This window comes from Boleophthalmus pectinirostris, unplaced genomic scaffold, assembly GCF_026225935.1.
Source record: "Boleophthalmus pectinirostris isolate CB_2022bp ecotype Guang Dong unplaced genomic scaffold, ASM2622593v1 HiC_scaffold_18, whole genome shotgun sequence".
NCBI lineage: Eukaryota > Metazoa > Chordata > Actinopteri > Gobiiformes > Gobiidae > Boleophthalmus > Boleophthalmus pectinirostris.
In genome coordinates, this window is record NW_026571133.1 from 38,009,759 (window position 1) to 38,022,963 (window position 13,205).

Sequence of the window (13,205 nt, forward strand, 5' to 3'; positions counted from 1 at the left end):
TATCATTTAACCAATCGTTGCTATTTGGTTGTGACGTTTGCAATTCGCCGCTAACGGGTCTAAATGGTATATTAAGCTTTTCCCAAATCCCGTAGGAAGAAGGACAATACAGTCTTTCCCCTTGATAAAATTCACCAAACATTCTCTTTGTTCCGGCTTTAAATCCTCAATCTCAGGAATCGTTGCCAACACAGAATGTATGTCTCTTCGCTGATTGGCTGGTGCCCGGACTCGCACTTCCGGGGTTTTTGCGAACCATCTAGTGTATTCTGATTCCTGACCTAGTCGCTGTAGAGAAATTAAATTGAGAGGAGGCACTAGGTGGCTCCAGCCTGGCTTTAGGTTTGCAGCCAGATAGGCGCCTTTTTTTGTCACATGAATGGCAACAACAACAACAACAAAAAAGTGTTCATGCTGCCTTTTGTCTTTCACATTCGGTAAAATTGCAATCAAAATTTTGGATTTGGTTACCCTCTGCTGGAACATGTTGAAACGGCTTAATATTATTAACATTCTGGTCATGGACTGTATAAAAAAAAAAAAAAAGTGGATTAAGTGAGTGTGAGGTCCCCCATAGCATTCGGTTCCAGTCAAATGAAGCTCATCGAGGCTCGCATTAGGAGTACATTTGGAGCCGAGTTCCATATTAAAAAGCGAAAAAAAAAACCCATCAGGATCACGTAGAGTGGGTTAATACAAACATTTTAAGACCTAAAACGAGGAGCCTGAAAGTGGCAGGTACACAGAGAGGACCGATGTTTATTTAACACAAAGCAAATTGGAAACGGAGTCTATGGAGCCCGAAAGTTCCCCCATGCTCACTTCCTATTTGGAGCACGGCGTCCAATGGGTCAACTATGCCCATTTATACATACAGTCTATAATTCTGGAGCTAATATACGGCTTTAACATCCACTTTTAAGCTGCTGTCTCTCAATATTAAGCAAATTAAACGACCTAAAAAAGCAACAAATAAATCAGAAAATATTTTGTGATAAAATAGTTTGTTTTTATTTCACAGAACACAGACACAAAGAGGAAAAACATACAAGAGCTTATGGTGCTAAATGTACCCCTGCAGAAACCCAACATTGAAGAAAGGACATGAGGAGGTGGCAACATTTACTCCGGAGGGATGTTGAGGTTAGAATGTTGACGTTTTGATAGTCTAGAATCTACATAATGAAAGATTAGTGAAGTCAGTGAATTTGGAGAGGACGCAAGATCCAAAATTGAGTTGAAATCAGAAATCAAACTGCAAACTTTAGGGGCACTTTGGATTTGTTTTTCTGGTGTGACCTACTAGCTTCAATCTTCCATGCTTTTCTTCCATTAATGCTGTAATACCATAACATTAAGCCATATTTCAGAATGACATTTAGCTCAAATTTTTTCTTTTTTTCTTTTGTGGACTGCGGTCTGAAGCCCACAGAAAGTTCCCATTACATACTTCTCCTGGGTCTTGCATTAGGATTTCACATTTTATAACAATTGGGGCGCCTGGAACAGTTCAAATGAGGCTAATAAGAGTTTGATTAGTGGTTGCTCCATAGGGCTTTACCAAAATATCGATACGGCGATATATCGTAACGGACTTCTTGGCAATATCGACACAGAGATGCATTATATACACTTAACCTGCTGGTATTAAGGATGAAATTGCTGTGCTAAAAATGGGATTTATTCATAGGACAATTGTATTTTGAGACGAAGGGCCTGTTTACACGAGAACGCTTGCGGGTAAAATCGACAAAATATTTTATCGGAAGTGCCTTTCTTTTAAACGGTGACGGCATTTTGGGGGCTTAAAAATGCAAAAATCTGAAACCACCCTCCAGAGTGGAAAAGTTGAATACACTCCGCCGTAGCATTTCCATCTACACTGCTCAAGACGCAAAACTCTGGTCAGATCTGCTCATGTCGCATACACGTTTACGTCACATACATCACCACCTAAAGTCATCACCTAATCGAATTCCACACACTTTTGCATCACCCCATGCGCGCAGACTTCCTCCCGAAAATGCTCGTCTAAACGCGGAATAAAAAGTGAAAACGAGACGCCACTTTTGCGTCTTCCGTTCAGACCGTCATCATATAAACGTAGTAAAACATCTATTTAGTCAACTTTTAACAATGATTTTAAGCGCTGAAGTGGACTAAGGGAGTGTGACGTCGCCCACAGCGTTCGGCTCCAGTCAAATGAAGCTCATCGAGGTCAACGGTTATAAGGGTAAATCTGAATCTGATTTATTAACGGACAAACTGGCGAAATAAAAACACCAGGATCATTTAGAGCGGGTTAATAAGAACATTTTAAGACCAAAATGACGAGGCTCACTGCAGGAGTAAAGTCAACGTAAAGTCAATTGGAAAGTCGATGGAACCAGAAACACCTCCAAGAACACTTCCTATTTGGAACGCAGGGGCTAACGGGTTCGATCCGTCCATACAGTCTGTGGTTTTAACGGACATCCATGCACCATTTCAAGGTCTGAGTATCAAAATTTTGAAAAAGATACTTCTCCATTATCACAACATAAACTTTTTCGTGCTGATTGTGTGCGCATGACAGGTGGTGTTATTGACAGTATGGACATTTTTGGCATCACGCATCAATGAGCTCAGACCTTTTTAAACCAATACGACAACATCTTTGGTTCATTTTCCAGATCTTATTATAGTTCCATGGGAGCACTTCCTGGAAAAGGCGGGGCCAACCGAATGATGTAGAGAAGTGCAGCTGACATTTTTCATCTCTCAAGAAGGAAACAACCTCAGAATAGAAAAAAAAAAAAAACGTGGACGTGGATGTAGACATGTAGACGAAAACTAAACACAACCTGAGGTACATTTTTGAAAAGAAAACCAAAAATAGTGAGATTATATAAGAAGACCTTTAAATTAGAACTTCGAATTTGTTAGTAACTAATGTGTACAACCTATACTGAACTCTGGCAATATTGCTTTGTGCACTGTCTAACTTTTCTGGTGAAGGGTCCGTCAAATGTTTTTCAGTATGGCATTAAACCTTTCTAGCGTCATGGAAACCAAGCCAGATTCAATTACAGGTCAGATCTGCGGAAAGACGACCCCGCTTACAATCAGAATGCCATTTTTTCTAGGTATTTTTGAGCTATAAAAGCATCTGTAATTGAATAAATGTAAAATGTTGCTGTTTAATGTCATACTGTGGAACATTCCGTGTAGAACACAAGCAGGTGACGGACCCCCAACTAAAAACTTTAAATGTTGCCACCTATTAGAAACAATTTTACAGTTGACATGACGACGCACTGCTAATTAAAGTAAAAGTGAAAGAAAGAAAGAAAGAAAGAAAAGCAAAATGGTAAACAAATTGTCCATACAGTAAATGTACAGTAACAGCTTCATATAACTGGGACAGAGGACACAATGTACAATACAAGCAGAGATGGTCCTAGACATGGGTTATTCTCAAAAACACAACGGACATTTTTAGACACTTTTGAAATAGAAAATTGTAGATTGTTTGAACACTGAGTGGACAAGATTGCAGTGTTTAAATCTGTGCAAATCGCAAGGTGTTCCGAAACAAATTTTGACAAAACAAAATCTAAAAAGTGAGAAAACCCATCTCCGTGAAGCAACCCCGAGGATTTTTTTGTTTTGTTTTTCTACATTACAGACACCAAACAATACATGGATTTCATAAAATGTGATATACAATAATATACAAATAAGCTTGAATTGGACTCATGCAATAATAGGTGAGTTATAGCTTGAGAGAACGTACGGTTGGTGCACCTTTGTTCAGAACAATCAATCAAGAAATAGTCACGCAGTTCTGAGAAAGAAATAAAGAAAGGGTACAAAAGAGTTTCAAGAATGCCGTGTTTGAAAACTGAGGGCTCAGAATCAAAAGGGAAAAAAAATTAACTGAAAGCGCATGGGGCTGCTGCTTTTTACCCATAAATTTTTCCCATAGACTTTCCAAAAAAAATGTATGTTAAAATTTTGAAAGTTTGCTCAGGGTTAATCAGCTATGTGGTAAATAATGAGCACAAGACCCATCATGTTATGTGAAAGTCTGCTAAATTATTACAACATTTCACATAATTTAGCATTTTAAATGTGCTTTATGGGCTTAAAACTTTTCATTATTAGGTATCACTATGGGTGTAACGATATCCAAGTCTCACAATACGATATCATCACGGTATAAACCTCATGGTATGATATTTGCTGCGATATCGTGGGATAACAATATCCAAATCTCTCGGTTTGATATTTTCACGATATACATCTCACGGTACGATATTTATTACAATATTTTGAGGAGGCTAACAAAACTGTTAATATGCTACTTTTTCCTCTTAAAATGCCTTGACAAGACTTAATCCAAAGAACTAAGATTTAAAAGTGCTTAGAACTGTTATTTCTTCATGTAGTCTACACTGAAATGAAGCAAAGGATCATGGTCTATGTAGTCCCCTAGTCTTTTTTAGCTATTGCTGCACCATAACTCTTAATTTAAGCAAAGAGACTTGTAATTCAATATATTGTAATAACGATATTTTGGTTATTGTTTCATTACTAGTTATCACATGTTTTGAAAAGTTTATGGGAAAAATTTAAGGAAAATTTATTGAGTGGGTGAGCTCTGTTAACAAGGAATTAAAATAGTGTCATTTTAATTAGTAATGTGCACATTTTTAAAAGTAAATTTAAAAAGGTAAAAAGTAAAAGTATGTTTTAAAAGTAAAAGAAATTTAAAAAGTAAAAGTGATTTTCCTGGAAAGACATTTTGTGCACTGAAAATGGTTCCTTTGAATAAATCTAAAATAAAAAAGAATATTTATTGTAATATTACAGAGCTCAAGTTTTCATTTTCCAATTTTCCAAAATGTCCCTATGATACTAACCCCTCAAAGAAAAGGAAATATTTTTTTATTTGTTAAACTATGGGTTTTTAAAAACATTTTCATAAAAAACAAAAACAAAAAAACAAACAAAACAAACAAAAAAAAAAAACCAACAGTATTTTATTTTTTTCATTGTAACCAAATTCACTTAAAGCCTCCTATCCAACTTCTACTTCTACTGTCACTACTTGAAGCACCCGCCTTGAAAACAGTTCAGACACTTGCTATCAACAGAACGGTGTATTCCTCCTCAGTGTAGGCTGTACTTATACTCATATTCATATTCATAACAGATTTGTATGGAATCATGTGTAAAGTGGAAAAAGCTGCTCGGTGGTCAGATCTGGTTTGTTGCCTGCTAGTGTTTTCAATAAAGTCAACAGATGCGTACGTAGTCAAGGTGTAGTGCTATATTTACATGTGAGGCATAGACAGGAATTGCACATAAAAATAAATTTACGCTACCAGTCAAAAGTTTGGACACACCTTCTCATTCATTGTTTACTGCCCTGTATATTGTGGATACATACGGAGGACAATAACATATGAAGCAAGGCATATGGAATTTTTTTTTCTCAAATTATCCATCCTTTGCTTTGTTGACAGCACTGTGAAACTCTTCTCTTTTTGAGTTACTTGATGAAGTCTCCTGAAATGGTTTTCACTTCACACTAGTGTCAGGGTCAGAGAATGCTGAGACTGTGCAAAGTAGTGATCAAACCAGTGGGTATTTTAAAAAATCGTTAGTTATTTTAAGTTTATTTTTTTGTTTTCTACATTCCATATGCCTCATTCATAGTTTTGATGTCTTCAGTGAGAATCTACAATGTAAATCATAAATAAAATAATGAAAAAACTTCAGTAACAACTGGACTTACTAAGGGCCTGTCCACATGACAACGTTTTTTGGTAGAAACTGTGAAGTTTTTATTGTTTTGGCCTTTCGTCCACATGGATCCAGCGTTTAGAGTGGGAAAAACTGTTTTTTGAGAACGGGTTCCAGAATGGAGAAATCTGAAAAACAGCCAGCGTTGCGTTGTCGTGTGGACAAGCAAATCTCAGCTTTTGGAAAACGAAGACGTCGTGACCCCATCATCGCCAGGGTCCTACGATGCAGTGAAGGCCGCAAGACCGTTGCCGAAATGGGAAAGGTGTAGCATAATGCTAACAACACGCACTGCAGATTACACACACGGCTCAATAACAAAGATTACACACGCAACTGTTGGATTCTGAGACCAAGTTATTCTAATAATTCTCATCCAAATCTTATGGCTAAAACTGAAAACTTATGTTTAACTTTTGCAAAACAAAACGGCTATATTTCTGGGATACATCTAAAATCGGCTAAATTACCTTAAAGTTTTAAAAAAAGGTGATGAGATTTGCATTATTAAATATTATTATCATTGTTAACAGCGCCACATACAGGTGTGGTATATGTATTACATCGTTTTCACTCAGTGCTCCGTTGTCGTCTGGATGTGAACATTTATTGATCCGACACGTGTGTGGATGCAAATTTTTTTCAACCCGCAAAAAAAAAATAAATCCAGAAGCGTTGTCGTGTGAACGTAGCCTAAGATTTTTGCAGCCAACTTTTCGCTACCAACCAGGCAGCTTCTTCAGGGCTTTGTGTTAGTGACTGTGACTCCCGGCCCACTGCAGCGGAGGCAGTAAGTCCAGTTGTTTTGATTAACTTGATGATATCACGAACTGAATCAAAAAATCTGGACTTACTAAACTTTTGCAGCCAACATTCCGCTACAAACCAAGTGGCTTCTTCTGGACGAGTTTAGTGAATCCAGTTGTCTTGATTCAATTTCGTGATAATATCTTAATCCTGGATATTTCGAGATTTGTTTCGATTGATACGTTAAAAAGTGTGTCCACATTTTTGACAGGAAGCTTATATCATAAAAGCAACAGGCAGCTAACAACTATACTTGCTCAGTCGTAGTAAGTGCTTGGATTGAAACGCAAATCGTCAGCGTTGTAGCTAACGGAGCAGATCGTGCAACCGTATCCGTCACAATTCAGGGGTCATCGTGGCAGTGAAGTAAAGAATATATAAATATGTCCCCGAATATACAACTGAAATGGTTATATACTGCATATTAATCATACGGTCTGCATTTTACTTTAAGATGTTTAAACTACTTCTAGTTCACATTTCAGATTTCTGTTTTCAAAAGAATATTACAAAAATGAAAGTAACTAGTGTCTTATGTGTACTTGGTGTAGTTGGTGAATTACCAACAGTGCATTCTTGTGAGAAAAGGGTAAAAGACTCCACTCAAAGCAGCAGTAAACAGCAATTACAGCAAATGATTACAATGTTTAGAGGGCTTAAAACAGATCCAGGAGAAAAATACATGTTTTAAAAAGTTATCAATGAAGCGATTGTTTGTCCTCTAACTCCAGGAAGGACAAGGGTTTTGATGTATTTCCTTGTTTGTTTTTATGATTCATTTTCACACAATGTTCCTTGTTAAAAATGTACAAGCACGGTAAGTGATATGATTTTTTTTTTATAGTTCAGGATATTGCCCTTTGCACCACTTATTAGATGAGACCCATCAAGTAAAAAACAGGCAGGGCTGGGTTATCTAAAAAAAAAATCTAATCAGTTAACTTAATTTGTGTTTTCGTTGATCAAGATTCAGAAAAATTGCTAAATTGTGAAATTGAGGATTATTATGAAGCAAGTTTACTCCTGTCTTTCTTACTTGCAAAGCAGGGTTATGATGAAATTAAACGACTCTCATTCTAATTTAAAAGGTGCACTGTGTAACTTTTCCAGTGGAGGGTATGTCACCTTCCTGTTCCCATGGAGATAGCATTACTTTGCGTAGAATATTCCACAGTATATTAAACTTGAGCAAACTGGTTGAGAAAATGGCACAGTTTCTGTTTGTTATCTAGGTTTGTCATCTGTATCTGAGGATCCTCTCACTCTCATACACATGAATAGGCTGAGCTAACAAACAGAAACTGTAAGCAAGTAGGTGTGTTAGTTTCAGAGTAGTTTCAGAGTAGTTTCAGTGTAGTTAGCTCCTCCCTTCAGGCAGATATAATTCTGACCTGAACTGAAGAAGCAGCTTGGATGAGCTGAGAAACATTTTCAACCTCAATAAATGTTTGTCGAGTTGACCAATTAAAAGAATGAGAACTTCGCACATCAATTACTTGAGTCGGGTGCGTTGGAGGAGCGGGAGCAGCCTAAGAACATAGAGAAAAATCCCGCAAACGGTGTGCCTAATGTAGGCCTAGTGCTGAAACGTTGCACTGTTTGTACTAAAACATCTCACATTTTGCAAGTAAGACGGAGTGAGGGATTTTTCTCCAGTTGACAAATGGAATTTCTCCTTTGCTCTGGATTCCAACTGGACGACTGAGGGATTTTACACCCAAGCGTGCACATGGTAAAAATTCATGTTCATTCATTCACTACACAGCACATGTACTGGAACAAATGCAAGGGAGATATGTTTAACGCACTACTGTGAAACATTCCAGACCAAGAAATAACATCTCCAGGAGACAAGCGAGTAGCAGAACCTCCACCTTAGAAGTTACACAGTGCACCTTTGTTTTGGAAATGTGCCCTCTGCATTTGACCCATCCCTTAATGAATCAGTTAATTTAGATTTTGACACTGGGCACAAATTTTGAATGTCTCTACCTTCTCTCTCTCCAAATCACGGTACAGTAGTCTCTAATAAAGCCTTCAAATAATAATAAAATTAAAAAATAAAATCAGGCACAGGGCCTTTCATGAAGATTATGCATTGTGGACATTTTGGAAGCTGTTTACTGCTGCTACGTTCTTCTCTTTATTCTTTGCTCACTGAGTTTTATGTATTCTTCTAGGTAATCTTCTATAGGCTAAAGTGAATGTCTTCAGGCTAGGCTTGTTTTACCTGATTCTTCTACTTAAGTGCACTTTACAATAGTGAAATCTTTGGATGGGGCTGGTCGCTATAATATATCTCTACACTACAAGTTAAAATACATTTTGCTGGTGCTTTGTGAACGGCCCATGCATACCTTACCTCCTCTTTGAGCATCAAATCGGGCTAATATTACACTCATTCCAAAATATATATGGATCGAGAGAAAGAGGATTCAACATATGCACAAAGGGATGACAAAAAAATATAACGCAAGAAAATAAAAGTCTATATACCCCGCCCCATATATGTATTTTTATAGTCCATTTTAGCAAGTTAGCCTTAATGCCCCGCGATACTGCTTTGGCCTGATCGAAAGAGAGATACTTCCTTCACAGCATTGGGTCGGCCGCTCAGTCAAAATGGACGAACATTTTCTCACAACAAAAACGACGAAAAAGTGAGGAATCCGGAATGGGAGAACAGCCAATTAAAAAATAACAAAATAAAATAAAATAATAAAAAACAAAACCTTAAAATCTTTGGCTTGCGTTCCCCATTTTGGCAGCTGCACTCTAAATCCTTACTTGCAGTGAAATGTCTCCCTTCTTCAAAACATGAAAGGGTCCTGGAGCAGCATCGGTTGTGAGTAAACTCCAAATATCCATGTAACTAAGTCTTCTGTCCCACTGGTGCATTCTGGGTATTGTAGTGTAGATTGGGATAGAAATTCCAGCAGTTGTAGTCGACTCATAGCAGCCTTTTTGGCTTTAGTCAGATTGTAAAGGCTTCTGAGAGGTCATTGTGATGCTGTTTAGAGGCTGAAAAAGCGTCATTCAGCTTCGGATGGGCCAGTTGTGATTCAGCGGATGACCAGCGGGAGGAGCCCTAGAACGGGCCGATGAGGAGAACATGCTTTGATTCAACCTAGAAGGAAGAAGAACAAAACAAAGCAACATTTAAGCAACTTTTAAACATCGAATTCTTATAATACATTTTAAAGGGCCTAAATTACGCTCTTTTCTGATCTATATAATGATGTTGTAGTTGTGGTTTGTTAAATTGACACATGTTAAAGACACAAACCCTGCTTAGTTCTTCTCTTAAACCAGTGGTGTCAAACTCAAATTCACAGAGGGACAAAATAAAAAACTGGGACTAAGTTGTGGGCCAAACTAAATATTTAGTGAAAAATTTCAACAACATCTGCAGGTTTTCTCTTCTTTTGAGATATGTAATGTTAAACCTTTTCTTATTAAAATAAATGTTTAATAATAGTTTTGCTTAAACACTGAATCCAAAACAAGCAGAATATGAAATAATAACAGAATTTTAAATAAATAATGTCTCTATAGTCTACCTGTAGCCGATGAGCCAGCTCTAATACATATTTGGTATGATCTCGGGGGCCAAATTTGGACCCCAGGCCTGAGTTTGACATGTCTGTCTTAAACTGAAAACACTATTCCACCTTGTGATGTCATGTGGTAATACAGGAAGTGCTCCACTGTTGTTTTAAACTCCATACTCTACTCCAATCTCTATTGAACAAAAGGTAAAAGGTAGTTTTCAACTTGAAAACCACCACTACATGACATCACAAGGTGGAACAGCACATTTTCAGCTTTGGGGATGTAAACAGACTAATAAACCAGGATAACTCAACAACATTCTAACATGGTTCAAAGTTCACAAGAGTCCAAATGTGTGTAAAATATGACTTTTACTTCTTTTCTTGTTCCACATATATAGACATTATTTAAATTTAATCAACATTCTACCTGCAATCCATAAGTGTACAAAAGTAGTTTAAAAATGCTGCGTAATTCAGTTTTAAATAGACAAAATAGCATGTTAGACATAGTTAGCCCAGTGGTGCAATTTGTTTGGTTTTCGGAAACACTGTGTGGATGCTGTTTCCAAGGCTCTCTTAAATACATTTTTGCAGTTGCTAATTTGAAGACATCTTGCAACACTTCTACATGTGATACATAATTAGTCCAGCGCTTAAGCTTCAGCCACCAGACAGTTAGTCATCTTCTAGAACTATCTACCAGTGAAGAAAAGAAATGTGTGGCTACAGTTGGGGCTTAACTAAGTACATAACAGACTGGAAAAAACGGTACCAAATAGACTTTAAAATCCCACTTATAATCTACAGATCATTACAATTTAGCGGCCGTTTACCTCACAGAATTACTAATGCCACCCACCATGAAGGCTGAGATCACCAGAGCAAACACTCCTCACAGTTTCAAGGATTAACCTGTTTAAGTCTGTCTATGGGGCATTCAACCACCATGGTCTTATAAAAAATCCCATGAGCTTTTATGTAATATAATGCAAATAATGACTTGTCTTTTTATGTGCTGTAAAATTGCTTTTTTGTAGTGATGCCCAATCCAGCTTTTTCAGTTCCAATACCGATACTATAGACTGAGACTGAAAGCAGCATTTATTTCTTTTGCACAAAAATAAGATAAGACAAAACTGATCCAGATGTGTTATGCAGCTGTTATGTATCTCTCTCTCTTGTAATTATACAGAACCGCTTTGTAAATACAAATACAAACATTCTGAGGTTTTCTGGGCCAACTACCACCAGTGAATGGTCTTATTACATAAATGTAAATGTCTAAACAGGATATCGTCTGGACTGCTATTTGGAAGTTTTCAGTGTCGGGAAAGTTATCGGATTTCGGTATCAGATTGAGGCATCCCTATTTTTATGTAACCACTCTGAAGAACTCTAAACTTGTGCTATATAAATACAAATGCATAAAATTAAAGTTAAATTAAAGCAGCAGTAAGTCTTGTAACATATGAACGTAGAATAGATTATCTTGTATTCTAGCTGTCTTTGTCTTACATTATATTGACATGGACTTCATCTTGACCATGGAGGTGAGCTCCTGCTTGTTCGCCTGATTCCGCCGTCTCTGCTTCACCCTAAGACAACAACAGATCAGTCAGATCACAGAGGTGTCCAAACTTTTTTCATCAAGGGCCACATCTCGAAACACATAAGAAGCAGAGGGCCGATCGAGAGCCATAGACTGGTGCTCATTACAGTCAATAACTGAAAAATGTGCACGTTTATCACATTAGAATCAGCCATCAGTCCTTTATTCAAGCTAAGACCATCAAAACCACACTAAATATTAAATATTAGCTTTATCAAGGTAGATTTAAAAAAAAAAAAAAAACTTTTTCATTGATGCAAGGTAATTTGGGCCAATTCTCCTAGAAGCCTGAGAGCCAAGAAAAATTAGTCTGAGGGCTGCATTTGATGAGTCAAATGCAGCCATAGTTTGGACATGCCTGCTGTAGACTAAATATTCAGTAAAATCAGAACAGAAGCAATACAAAAGTGCTTACTTTTGAGGTGATTTTAGTCTATGCCAACAGAGGGCATTGTTTATGGGAGAATGCCTTTAACCAGATGCACATTTGACCAAAGAAATGAAGCTGCCCTGACATGTCCACTGATGCCAAGGAAGTGAATTACTGTAAATAATTACACAGCACTACTGCACAGTTAATATAATCTCTTGACTATTCTGACCAACAAACACAAATGAGGCTTCACAATATAAGAAAAAATGTAGTATTCAGTAACAATGCGTAATACTTTTAATAACTATATTATTGTGTTTTTTCAACATAGAAGTTCAGTTAAACTCATTAAAGTAAATGTAATTACAAATCAAATTTAAAACTTATCTTAAAATAATAACAATATGAAATGTGTACATATTGAAAATAACACTATCTACTACACTTGACTTTAACTTTATACAATATTTCTTGTCTTGCGGATATTGACAATTCTGATATGATGTTAAAAACCCTACATACCATCAACAAGTCATTTGCTTTGGTTTTGGAGTGAAGCGAGCACCAATGTAGTGAATTATGAAAGATGTGGTTTGCGGCTGTGGGCTGAGAGTGCACGTGGAGCGGCGGAGTGATACCAGGTCGCACTGAGGCTCGAACAGTGTCCAACAGTGTGGGAGTCTTACCACATCACAAACACCAGGGACAGGACGGTGGAGAGGATGACCACAGAGAACAGCACCAGCAGAATCACCAAACCCACGTTCCCGTCATCCTCATACTGCGGATGATCTGCAGAAGAAAAACATGAGCAGAGTTAAGATAGAAATGCTGATGAGGTTTGGCAACTAACTATAAAGCTACCATTTGTAAATACTAGTCAACTGGCCGACCTGCTCCAGTTGTATTCTCACTTATCACCACTAGATGCTATCTACATTACTGTTGTTTGATAGTGTGCCAGCTTTGGTCTGACAGAAGACCAAAGAGCACAGGTGAATCTAACCCTGCGTTCGATAAGCCTTCTGAATCAGTTTTCCGAGGAAGCTGCCTAGCGACACAAGTGACACGC

The 13,205-nt window shown here is 37.4% G+C and overlaps 1 protein-coding gene across 1 annotated transcript in view; it reads right to left on the reverse strand.

Moving 5' to 3' along the window:
• Window positions 1-987: 987 nt before the first annotated feature.
• il11ra (interleukin 11 receptor, alpha) overlaps window positions 988-13,205 on the reverse strand; it is a 108,735-nt gene continuing 96,517 nt past the window's right edge. Inside the window, exons 10-12 of the mRNA XM_020938193.2 lie at window positions 12,820-12,925; window positions 11,667-11,746; window positions 988-9,724 (exon numbers count right to left, since the gene is read on the reverse strand). Coding sequence (XP_020793852.1) covers window positions 11,668-11,746; window positions 12,820-12,925 — 185 coding nt within the window. The 3' untranslated portion in view covers window positions 988-9,724; window position 11,667. The remainder of the gene's footprint in view (window positions 9,725-11,666; window positions 11,747-12,819; window positions 12,926-13,205) is intronic.